The sequence below is a fragment of the Phaseolus vulgaris genome, chromosome 6 (assembly GCF_051622355.1).
Source record: "Phaseolus vulgaris cultivar YP4 chromosome 6, ASM5162235v1, whole genome shotgun sequence".
Taxonomy (NCBI): Eukaryota; Viridiplantae; Streptophyta; class Magnoliopsida; order Fabales; family Fabaceae; genus Phaseolus; species Phaseolus vulgaris.
This window is the reverse complement of record NC_143503.1, coordinates 18138555-18151779: the sequence shown is the minus strand read 5'-3', so window position 1 is coordinate 18151779 and position 13225 is coordinate 18138555. Positions and strand designations below refer to the sequence as shown.

General features: G+C 30.5%; 1 protein-coding gene across 2 annotated transcripts; it reads right to left on the bottom strand.

Annotated features, from left to right (window-relative positions):
• Positions 1–395: 395 nt before the first annotated feature.
• Positions 396–3910, bottom strand: LOC137831115 (protein LATERAL ROOT PRIMORDIUM 1). Of its 2 annotated transcripts, XM_068638653.2 has the most exons (4): positions 3291–3910; positions 2111–3148; positions 941–1282; positions 396–501 (listed from the first exon to the last, which is right to left on the bottom strand). In XM_068638653.2, exons 2-4 carry the CDS (start codon positions 2838–2840, stop codon positions 443–445), a joined length of 1131 nt encoding a protein of 376 aa, XP_068494754.2. In that variant the 5' UTR covers positions 2841–3148; positions 3291–3910; the 3' UTR covers positions 396–442. The 2 variants fall into 2 exon arrangements, with proteins under 2 accessions (XP_068494754.2, XP_090159814.1); XM_090303688.1 differs by lacking the exon at positions 396–501 and having other exon boundaries at positions 541–1282; positions 3291–3901.
• Positions 3911–13225: the final 9315 nt, after the last annotated feature.

Genomic DNA, 13225 nt, shown 5'->3' with positions numbered 1-13225 from the left:
TTTCTTAGTATTAAAAATGGAATACACTATTTCAATACCAGCAACTACCATATGAAACACTATTAAATTAATTTTTCAGATTATACAAAATTGAAATGTAGATAAAAGTTATAAAATATATAAATTTCATACAAATATTATAATAATATGGTTAATTGATGCGATCAAACCTAATTAAATACATTCAGAAATAAATATTGAGAATTCAAAAGGGAATAATATTATAGGACAGAAGCAAAGTGTAATACGGCAGTAGTAATCATATTATTTAAATTAACTTCTATGAATACATTATTACTTTCGTGAATATCAAGCTATAACATGAAAATTGATTAAAAGATTTACTGCAACGATGACAATAGTAGTAACATCATGTTTTGAGTTTAAACAGTGAATTTGGTAAAACAAGATTCCTTTCAGATTTGGTTTTCAATATTCTGAGTTAATTTAGTACATAAACTATTCTCTTGACATGATGTGGCTCCTCTGTAATCCACCGATCTGCTCATGCAATGAGTCAACCATGAGAGAAAATTGCACTTAAAGGAACAAAAACCGAGGAGTTGAAAAATGCAAATATGTTATAAAATACAAACTTAGAATAATACTAATATTAATTCACTTAATACCCCAATATTGGCAAAATAAGAAAATTACCCTACCATAAAAAAAGGTCAGACTTTCCTAGCCCCTCTATGTTGCACTAGGAAAAAATATTTAAATTAATTACGACAGAACTTAGATCACTACCATAAGTGTTACAAGCATTGTTTCTTCATCAGAATTAAAGTTTTATTTCGAGAATGTATCAAAACATTTAGAAACAAATTTCGTGACCATAATAAAATTGAAATAAAACTTCAATTCTGATTTAAAATAATACTATAAACATTTATACTACTGAACCTAAGTTTTTTTTTTCTTTAATTTATTGCATTACCATAGTTTGATGAACCTCCAAGTAACACTCCACCAGAAGCTGCATACACATCAGAAGGATCCACCATTGGAGAGGAAGAAGAAACCCCATTTCTACCACCACCATCACTTCCACTTGCAACATTTCCACCACCACCCAAATGCAATTCTGATAGATTAGGATACTCACTTTTATCCTCAACCCCTTGATCATAGAGAAACCCTTTGAACACATGGCCACCAATTTTCACCACAGCTTGATAAGCATACTCGTCATCCCCATCATCCACTGCAGTCACACGAACACACTTGAACTCTGCTGGTGCACGCACTTGGCAAGGTAGTGACTTCTTGAAACTCACATCTGCACCCAACAAACCCTACTTAGTTCCACACATCAATCCCAATTAAACCATCAAAAACATTGAATGAAGTTATAACAACAACAACATTCTTATATTATAATAGCACTATAATACAATCATTGCTCCCATACTAAAGGCACATTTTTGGTTTATCTTATCTTATTTTGTAAGGAAATGATTGTGTGTTGTTAAAAGATATTTTTTGTGTTTCTAAAATTATTTCAAAACTGTCAGACATTAATAGAAAATATAGATTACCATACTAAGTTTCCGTACATGAAAACCTTATGAACATCTAAAATAAAATAAGAAAACAATACAAACGCGTATAAAACAACGAATTATTTAATATCTATTCAGAGGAAACACACAAACAATGGCCAGGATATCCAGGCAAGAATAACTCTTATCACAAACATAGGATCCTGTTAGGATGAACTTTTGTATGATTGATATATATTATTCTATAACAGCTAGAGTTTCAAACAGATGAATATGTCAATGAAGTTTGCATTAACTTCAGATTATTACCAAACTAAAACTTCAAAAAAAACTCTTGAACAAACTTTTGTAATGAAAAGAAATTGTTTATTTTTTCTCCAATGTTTCAAAAGAGAAAGATAACATAATTTATGTTTTTTCTTGGAGAATATAACTGTACTAGTAGTAGCTAGAAAGATGCAAGAACTGTGGTATAGTAGTCTTTTAGGTCAATAATTGAATGAATTTGAAGGAAAACTCAATACAAAAGCCCTGAAATTTAAGGAGTAGAATGGATTACTGAAAGAAAGAGTGTATTTTTTAACACATTTGAGACACAAACAAACCTTGGTGGCTAGAACCAGTGTCGAAACTCCTAGGAGGAGTGGTGGTGTTATTAGACGTGGAAGTGTGCGAAGTGGTTGTGGTCTGGGAAGGCACGAGCCTAGGTTTCTTGGTGACGGAAGTGGACCCACTGGACCCAACCGCTGCTGTCACCGTCATGAGCTGTCGCTCCCTCCGCCGCGCCGCCGGCACCCACGTGCTCTTCACGTGCGTGACGCAATCGAAACCCCTACTCTTGCAGCACGTCCTGCACCTCCTGTGACTGCAATCCTTTTTCGCCTGGTTTCCACAGTCCTGGCACGTGCTCGTGCCGCTTCCACTCCCACTCCCCTCACGCTCGTGCACGTGCGCGTTCGGATGTTGCTGCTGCTGCGGCGGAGACTCGTCGAGCTCTTGCCATAACTGAATTCTGCCACGGTGGTTACTCGCCAAGACGCCGTCGGCGTGTTGGTGTTGTGGTGATTCCTGTGGTTGCCATAGCTGAATTCTGTTACGGTGGTTATTAATGTTTCCCATTATGCCCTCGCTCTCGGGAGTGAGGCATGGCGTGGCGGTGAGGAGAGGGAAGACGTTGACGCCGAGTGCAGTTCCGTTGGAACTGTTGTTGCTTGGATCGGACAAGACAGCGTCGTTGTGGTGGTGGTGGTGGAACGACGACGCGGGCGCCACCACGAAGATGTCGTGGTGAGGTGAAAGGTTGTGGTTGAATGACCTCGACACCCCGGGCCACATGGATGCGCCGCCGTGTCCGGCGACGGGGGTTGCATTGAAGCCGAGAGAGAGGTCGTCCCCGCGGCCGGAGACGGAGGAAGGCGTCGCTGACCAGTCGACAAAGGCACCGGTATCCGAAGGGAACCTCCTTGTAGTAGCCACAACTGAAGGTGTGAGTTTAGAATTCTGTTCAAATCAGATAGATCAGTGTAACATCCAAGTAGTATTCAGCATTGAAAGTGTATTTTCTTTCATCAGACAATTTTGTTGGAACGGTGTAACCTCCTTGAAGTAGCCATGAATGAAAGTTGTCGTTTTTATCGACAATCCTGTTGGAATCAGAAAGGATCAGTGTAACAATTCTGTATCAGTTGATTCACACGCTCTGATGTAAAATATGCGAATATAAATATAGACATGTTTTGTTTGTCATAGAAAATAACTAACAAGAAGTAAAAGAAGAAGACATACATGAGTTTATTTGTGCGATGACAAGTAAGAAGGTGGTTATGATTGTCTGACTTGAGAAAAGGTTGTTAGATCTTCTGAGGGTTTTGGAAGGAAAATCTATGTATGTGGGGGTATTTGTTGAAGGTGGGGTCTCTGCAAGTGTTACAGAAGGGGAAAGTAGAAGCTTTTCAGAAGAGTGTAATGGAACAAGTGAGAGGTTTCAGCACTTGTGTGTGTGTCTGGTTCTGGTTTATCCATCTTGTGCTAATGTCACTAACTCTGGTGTTTGAAGCAAGAGAAGGGTTGATTGAAGAGAGAGAATGGAAAAATGGGGTTCTGAAATCTGAATGGTTCAGAAAAAGGGCAGAGAAAGAGGGGCAGTGAGCAGTGGAAAAATACAAGAACAACCTATTATGTTGCTTTGAAATCTCTTTTTGTTTTTGTTGATCCTTTCTCTCTCATCATCATCATCATCATCACGATGAACAAGAGCAGCAGTATGTTGTTGTGTTTTTGAGCTTTCTCCACTTACAATGAGAAAACTAGAGGTTCCTTTCTCCCTAACTAGAAAGTGAAGTGAGTGTAGCGTGGGTTATTCTTCCCTGACCAAAACTTTCTTCTGCTCTTCTCTCTCTCTCCAATTATGAGATTCATTGATATAAATAGACTTGGAGAGACCATTGAAAAGATTTTTAAAGACTTTTGTTCTCTAGTTCTTGGAAGGGATATATACATGTTTTGCACCACTGCTACATTCTTATGACAACTATAAATAATAATAATAATAATAATATTAAGTTATTTAATTTAATTTAAATTAAATTATTGAATATAAAACTAATAAAATGGGTTTTAAAACGAGAATGGAAATTTGTTAGAGTGTCAACTTCTTCTTGAATCACATGATAAGTTTAGAGATCTTCTTTTACTTACTTAGCACGCTTTACTTTACATAGGTAGGAAACTGAATTTTGGCCAGATTTTTCATTTTTTAAACATAAATTCAAGAAAAGTTGTAAGAATAAAAATCATTAATAAAAAAATAATATTATGTTAATTAAATTAGATATTGTTTTAGAAATTAAAAAAATTATTGATATTAAAATTAATTTTTAATAACAAAATTTATAAACAATAAATAAATAATTATATTAAAAATTAAGCAAATTTGTTAAGTTATTTATATAATATATACAATTATATATATAAATTGTAATATTATATTAAACTAAGTTAGTAATGTTATTAAAATAAAATTTAATTAAAAATAATTGTATTAATAATTCATATTATAACCCTATTAAATATTTCGACTATTTAAATACATTTACTAATATAATTGTATAATATATGGATAACTTGTATTAATTATATATTAAATTAAAAAAAATTGTTATAGAATAAATATTTGTGAGTTAAAAATAATTCATATTTTAAGTTATTTTACATAATTATTAAATCATTTAAGAGATGTTAATTAAATAATTAATAAGTTATTCTATTATTAATAAATTAATGAAATTTAAAAAGGATAACCATTATTATATTAATAATCAATGTTATTAATTAAATTTTAAATGATTAAGAATTAATAAATTTAATAATTTAATGTAAATTAAAAGCAATATATTAAAACAAATACTTACATTAAAGTAATATTAAGTTTTGTTAAATTTTTGTTCTATAAAAAATAATTTGATAAATTAAAGATAATAAGATAATTTACTATGATTAATAGAAGTAACTTTTGTACTTTATCATTTATAGAAGAGAAACTAAAATAATTGTACATTAATAATTGAAATGAAACTTTGATGTAACACAAACAAAAATAATGGATATGACATGAAGTAGACAAATGTTGAAGCACCATTAACATGTCATGTAATGATTTTTTTTTTTTCATATCTAATAGTAATAATATTTTTTTGCATTAACTTAACACTAAATTATATTGCCCTTAATTTTCAAGTTAATTGATTCGTGTACGATCTTGTCATCATAAATTCGAATAAGAAGTTTTACATTATGTTTTTTTAGGTGTATAACTTAGTACTTATATGACTTTCTAAACAATTATGCTGAGGTGTATATTTGTTGGAGCATCATAATTCTTGTTGAAAATACGTGTATAGTTGATTTGTTGAAACAATTGGTTTATTATACTTAGTGTTTTTTAAGGTTTTAAAAAAGTTTTGTTTTTTTTTTTATTTTATAAAATCATTATTATTTTATGTGAAATTCTTAATAGGAAAATAAATCAATCAGTTAGTTGTTTTTTTAACAAATTTTTTTTATAAGCTCCAAACTATTTTTAAATATTTCTAACTATTTTTTATTAATAATCTAATATGTTTAACCAATTCTTTGAGTCTATATAAAGACTGTTATGTGATCTTTTCAAATGGATAACAAAGAGATTTTATTAAAAACGTCTTTAAGAGAAGATAAGAGCTTTTGGATCATTGCTTGTGTGAAGTACGATTTAGGTTTTTTATTCATTTGTACTACTGCTTTGTAAAGCTCGTGTGTATTCTATTTCCTTCTTTGAATACTGTAATTGTGTGTTAGTCAGTTTCATAAAGGGTTTATGGAAACTATGTTGTTGATCAAGAGCGTTGTGTGTTCTTGAGAGGTTCAAGATCAACATTCTTAGTGTGTTTTGTAATCTAGTTTTGATTGCATAATGAATTCTCAGTGGTTAGCTAAGAACTGGATGTAGCTTTTGGGTTAAAAGTGAACCAGTATAAATCTCTTTGCGTGAATATCTCTTTCTCTATTCTGACATACTACTTTATATTTTGTTCTTTGTTTTCTGGTATAAATTGTTTTGATAAAACAACTGGTTGATTTTCCATAAAAGCTAGAAATCTGGTATTTTATCCAGTTGAACAAAAAATCAATTGATTGGTTTTACAAAACTTTTCACTAAACTTCCAACCTTTGCGAAAGTCTTGTGAAAACAATTCACTCCCTCTTGTTTTGGCCACGCATTCTAACATGTTTTTGCATTGTTATAAGATTCCTCACCCATGAATAGTAATGCTAGTGTAATCAATGCATTGAATATATACACATCAGTTCAACATTTTTCTACCACAAATGAGGCTTTGCACTGTCACAAGATTTTCCACACGTTAATAGTTAAGTCATAATAATTAGTGCATACATAATTAACGTGTTAGTTGATCCAATGTGGACATGTTTTTTGTTCTAGCATAAAGGACAACTTATCATGGCAATAAGATTTTTCATATGTGAATAATAATGTCATGAGAACCAATGATTTTTAGTATATTATGTTTTTATTATTTTATTTGCAACAATATTTATGCTATTTATGTTTGGATAATTAAATTATTTAAATGTATAAGTATCAAGTGATGTTTGTTATATCCTAAGTTTTTTCATGATGGTTTTTGTTCATATGGTTCTCCTTAGACATCATATTGTTGGTAAATCAACAGACAATAAAAGTGTTTACAATAATTGGAAATATTCTACAAATTGCTCATATTGATGAAAACCATGACATAGTTCGTTCTTAACTTTAAGTGGAAGATGAGTATGGCGAAGAGTTAGTGTAATAAAAAATGTATTTCAAAAGGTTGGTATAACTTTCAAGTCATGCATTGACAAGTTTCACTTATGCAAGTCACTCGTACAAGTGGATAGAGCATTCCCATATGGGAAATACAAAGTAACCCTAGTTGTGGTCATTGCATAAGATGGGAGAAACAACATACTCCCAATCACCTTTGTTGTGATTTAACACATTGCATAGAACTTCATGAAGCATTTAAAAATTGAATTACTATTTTTTTTTGCAAATATGGTCCTTTTCACATTATATGTTCCATTTTTCTAACTTTTTAGTTGTTTCATCTTCATACGTAATGACTAAGCTCTAATTCAACTACTACTATTAGTACAATTTAATAAGGGATGTTAATCCAGAAGCGGAAAAATGGTTGATGATACCCCCAAGGAATGTGTGGCCATATTCATATGTGTGATCTCGTACTCAAGCAAATGAAAAAGTTTAAATTATAGACCTTATAATGCAAGGTCTTAGATTGTTTGATGCATAGTCTAAATCGTTTGCTACATGAAAAGTGAACAAAAAGAAAGTATATTTAGGGCTAGTTAACCCAAAGTCCTCTCTCAACAAATTCAATTATGATTTTAATAAAACAGATTTCAAATAACGTCTGCAGAAAGCATGAATTAGAAAGATCACACTACAAGAAAATAATTAAATAGAAACTAATTTTAAAGACCAAAATAATTAGTTACTATATTGACTACATTAGAGACCATGTTATAAACTAAAAACATTATTGGTATATACCATAGTTTCTATTATTAATAAAAAAAATTGTAAAGTAATTACTAAATTGATATCTAACCATTAACTACCAAGGTTTTAGTTACTAACTACTTTATATTCTAAATTAATCTCTATTAGTCTTTTAGAGACTAATTTAGAATCTAAAATATTAGTAGCTAAAACCTTGGTAACTAATTTAGATACCAATTTAAAAACCATATTATAATTTTGTATTAATAAAAGAACCACTTTTGATACCAATAATTTTTTAGTTTCTAAACTAGTATCTAATTTAGTCATTATAGTGACTAATTATTTTTTGTTTCTAAATGTCATTGTTATTTAATGATTTTCTTGTAGTATTAGTAAATTAAGGATGAGTTGTTTTTGTTTAAGGAATCAATTTAAAAGAATGGGAATAAAACGATTAAAAATCATATTGATTCTCTAGTTTATTCATCATTCAATTCTTCATCAGTTGTCCTATATTTATTATCAATCCAATTTCCAAACAGAATTGTAATAGTCGAACATGTGTTAATCAACTTGTTAAATTCCTCACCTGCATCCAAGCGTATACATGTGAGATATTCAATGCTTTACCTCTCGAATTAAGTAAACAAAAGACTATTTATAATCAAACAAACTAAACAAGAATTTCAACTAAAGAAAAAAATTGCATTATCAACAAGCGTTTAAAAATAATTCCAAAGCATAAATTAGAATTCAAAAATATTGGTCTTGAAGACATTCAAACTTCAAGATATGATATTTTGATAATAAATATTCAAGAAGAAAAAAGATGATGATGATATAGAGGTGTTTAAACTTTCTTTGTATTTGTTTATGAATGTCTCACCAAAGGTACTTGTAAGATCAACACATAACCAAACTAAAACGAGTTAAAATAGTTTTAAAAATATTTTAAAATCATAATAATGTAAAATAGTTTTAAAAATATTTTAAAATCATAATAATGTAAAATAGTTTTAAAAATATTTTAAAATCATAATAATCAATTACATGGTTAAATAATAGATTAAATTGGTTTTGATGAGGGTTAGAATATTTTAATCATTTATTGTATTTGTTAACATATTAAAACAAAAAAAAACCATGTTAAGTGTTTCCAAGTTTTCAAGATAATAATTGATTATTATCTTGAGATAATCCATTAAACACGTTCTTGCAATAAATGAATAAATTTTTGAAAGATAATAATTGATTATGGTCTTTAGATAATAGATTAACCATGTTCCAATAATTAATTAAGAATTGGTATAATCAATTATTTGATAATTAATTGATTTACAAAGGATAATCAATTAAATGGAATAGTAATTGATTAAATGCATTAAAAAATGTTGCTTGCTAAGATAAGTTATCTTAGAGGAGACTTCAGAGAGAGTAGATGAATATGAATGTTGACAGAAATTCATTATTTAAAGTATATCAAAATCTGAATTATATAAAGGAGGAGCAATATTAATAGGGTTAGAAAACTTGCATAGCAAGCTATTAAAACTCTAAATTGCATGACAAGTTAGGGTTAGAAGGTTGCTTGTCACCCAAGCTTCTTCTAAACCCTACCTTGCGATCCTATGCTACTTTATACAAAGTATATTGTTGAATCAAGTGTGTTCAAGCTTTGAAGAATCCAAATCTTTTGAGTTTGATGGAAGGCTGGATGTGCTTGTTGTTGCTGAGGTGCTTTAGAATAGGATCTGGGGTAGATTATCTTTGTAAAATCCACTTTTGATTGAATCCAAAGCTAAAGTGTTTTTCAAACTAAGTGAAAAACAACCTGTTGTTTTGTCGAAACAACCGATTGTTTTACTCTTAGGTGTTTTGAAAAAGGTTGAAAACTGTTTTTGGTGGTTGACTTGCTGTCAAACCAAAACAATCAATTGATTCACACATTCAACCGATTGTTTGTTTTCAAATCATAACAGAAAACTGTTTTGTGTGTTGACTGAGCTTTAAATGATTTTGTAACTAAATGCACTCCTGTTTTAAATGCTTTGACCATTCTTTAAAAGCTATAAAGAGTTTGTTCATCTTTTGTAACAAACAAGAACTGAGATTTAATCATAGAAAAACATATTTGAGTTTTTCACTGATTTTGCTTTCAAGAGTTAAAGATTGCTTTGAGCTTGCTTTGATCAAGAGAGAGTGGAATAGGATTTGTATTGATTTCAGTTCATTCTGTAACAAGTGTAATCCTTCTGTACTTTGTGTAAACTGTGGTGTGATAGGCCAAGAAGTGTTGTGTGCTCTTGAGGTTGTCAAGATCAACATTCTTGGTGGTGTATGTGCTGAGCCAAAGGAAGTGTGTTTCTTGAGGGGATCAAGGTCACTTCTTTGGTGGTGTGTGTAAGTAATCTAGGTTTGGTTACTTAGTGGATTCCTCAGTGGTTTCTGGGAAAACTGGATGTAGCTCTTGGTTTAAGAGTGAACCAGTATAAACTGTGTGTGCAATCTCTCTCTTCCTTAAACTCTTTAATTTCAGTGTGTATATTTTTCAATTGGTATAAACAACCGATTGTTTTCCTAGTGCTGTATTATTTTGCTTTGTGTTTTTGGCTAATTAGATTCTAAATCAGGTTTTCTCAAAGGAATTTCATTCTAGACTAAAAAGTTTGCGAAAACCCCCTTTAAACCATTCACCCCCCTCTAGTTTAAAGTCATACATTCTTACAATATTTACATGGTTGATAATTTTGTAGAACATGAAGATTAATATATTATTCTCCATGAAAGGAGAATCTTCTGATGCTCTTCTTCTTCTTTCATTCTTCTGGTCATTGCTATGATGAGAGGTCCAATATGTAGCTTCTCAGGTGGTCCTGTATCACATTTGAATCATGAACTTTAAGGATAAGACTTCCAAGTAATCAAACAATTTTTTTACAATTTTCACACTCATTTGCGCACTTAAAGAATTCAAGAAAGAATATGATCAAGTGTTGGTTTTATGAGTTGCTTCTGTTGCGTAGTTATATTTTATTATTTGTACTTTGTTTTTGTTTTTGGATTGGTTTTCCAGGTTTGTAATCTTGGTGATTAGGATTTAATAAAACTATAGATCTTGAGAGTTGACAAGGTTGTATTTCCTCTTAATATCAAGTATGTTGCATAACCTCTTGAAGTGGTTCAAGAGTTTATTATTGTAAACTTTTTAGAAGTTAGTTGAACCAACAATTCTCAAGTTAAATTGTTGAGTTTGGAGTAGCATCAATAGGATCTGAACCAATATAAATTCTTGTTTACTTTATTTCTTGTTTTCTCTTTTCATGATATTGTTGCACTCCTTGTATCAATTTAGATTTTGATTAAAGGTGCATCCTAATTTTCAGTCTTCAAGGTTTTGAAAAGAATACTAAAAAGGTGAAAGTTTTCAGAAACTTTTTTATATAACCAATTCACACCCATTCTCTTGGTTTAATTTAACCATTCTTTTTTTTTTATATAACAATTGGCCTCAGAGATGGTTTTTTAAATTTAATTAAAACAAAGATATTGCATTTTCAAATGAATTTATAAAATAATTCTTTATGGAAGGTGTTGCTATAAATAGGACTCCATTATTTTATGGAGAAAATTATTTTTTTTTTGGAAATTTATAATGGTTTTTTTTCTTGGAATCTGTTGATGGAAGAATATGGGATGTTGCTGTGAATGACCCTTTTTATCCCATGATTTTATTAACAACATGCATGATGAAAAAGATTTTCTATAACAAATGAAACAAGAACAGCACAATATGATGTAAAGGCAAGGAACATCATAGCATCGACCTTGACTTTGGATGAATTTTACAGGATATTCATTTGTAAATTTGCAAAGGAAATGTGGTATGTCCTAAAGGTGACTCATGAGAGGACTAAAGAAGTTAAGAGGGTGGTAACAATTATTTTACGATCAAATTGAAACAAAATTTAGTTCCAATGCAGAGACCTTTTAACAATAGTGTTAAACCGTCTACCACCAATAGATGATAGTATAGAAGTGATTAGATAACCCCAAGTCACCTGCCAACAAATCCAATAGTGAATCCAGTGAACCGAATTCAAAATCTATCTCCAAACAACACAAGTTAACAATAACAGTAAAGTAAAGGGGGTTATGTTTGTTTAGCAAGAAAATATAATAGATGTTGTAAGATGAATGAAAAACATGTGATTCCCAAGTTCTCCCACCAATGTATTCTTCACAGGTTATCAAAAGATTACCATCCTTCAATTCTCACACAAGGTTAAACTAAATTAAACATGCATTAATCCAATTCAATCAAATCTTATAAGCAAAACATGCATCTACTAATGTATTAAATACCCTAATTGTATCCATGTGTCTACTTATGAGATGTTTTTCTTTTATCTCTTGAATCATGCGCCTAAGAGATTAATTAGTGCAATGTGAACTAACCAAGAAATCTAAATTAGAGAAAAGAATTGAACCCTCAACTTGTGTTTGAGAACAACCTTTTACAAAACCAAATTTCAAAAAGATCATAAGGTTAAAATAGACTGCTATAGAGAATTGAATAAACAAAACTTTTATTGATCAGAACCTTGGAACTCAATGTGGAATTACAAGGGAATCAACTGAGAAGGTTTATCCTTCCATGAAGAGGAAATAATTAAAAGAAAAATAAAACTAAGTCTAAAATTGCCATTCGACCATGAAACGCTATGAAACGCGATGCTATGTTCTTCCCCATAAGTCACTTTTATAATTTTCTCTTCTTTGCACAAAATCGAAATGAGAATTTGCCTCAGGATTTTGTTTTATAACTATCAAATGTTTCCTTTCTCTTTTTCGAATTATCAAGTAGATATTTTTTTCCCAATCAGTTCCAGATCTCATTCTTGTTCTCTTCCAAATATTTTGTTTCCAAACACCATTCAAATTTGCTCATTTATTAAAATTAAATAAACCTTATTGCGAGAGATATTTGAAGAATATTTACTTGAACAATATATTCAAAGGAGATTTGGTCTGTTTTTTGTGCATTTAACAAAGGGATTTTTAATTTAAAAAATCTGAGAGAATATCCTTGCAGAAGATTTGCTTCCAATTATATTTTTTATTTTCTTCCAATTTTGTTTATGAGATATTGTAGATTTAATTATATAACTATTTAACTCATAATTCATTTCCCATTTTGATTTAAAGAAGCAACTTGGACTTTGGTGTGATTCAACCCACTTGGACTTTCGTTTCCCATTTTGATTTAAAGAAGCAACTTGGACTTTCGTTTCCCATTTTGATTTAAAGACACTTATTATGTCAAACTGTATAGTGAGATCGTTTGCTCTGAGGAATATTAGATCTTCTACTGCGATTGAAACACAAGACTAGAAAAAATAATACTTAAGTCCAAAATAAACCCAATTAGATGAATCTCAATTAAAACAGTGGATTTATTCATGATTATAGTTCAAGAATCTATGCTTAAAGCTTTAAAGTGTGAATGAATTTATGCTCAATAGAAGGCAAGAAAGAACACCTTTGATGTGCATAAAAGATTCACTAATATAGTGAACCATCTTGTAGCATTGGGTAAACATTTTGATACTAAAGAATTAAATATTACAATTTTAAAAAGTTTGAACAGGTACTG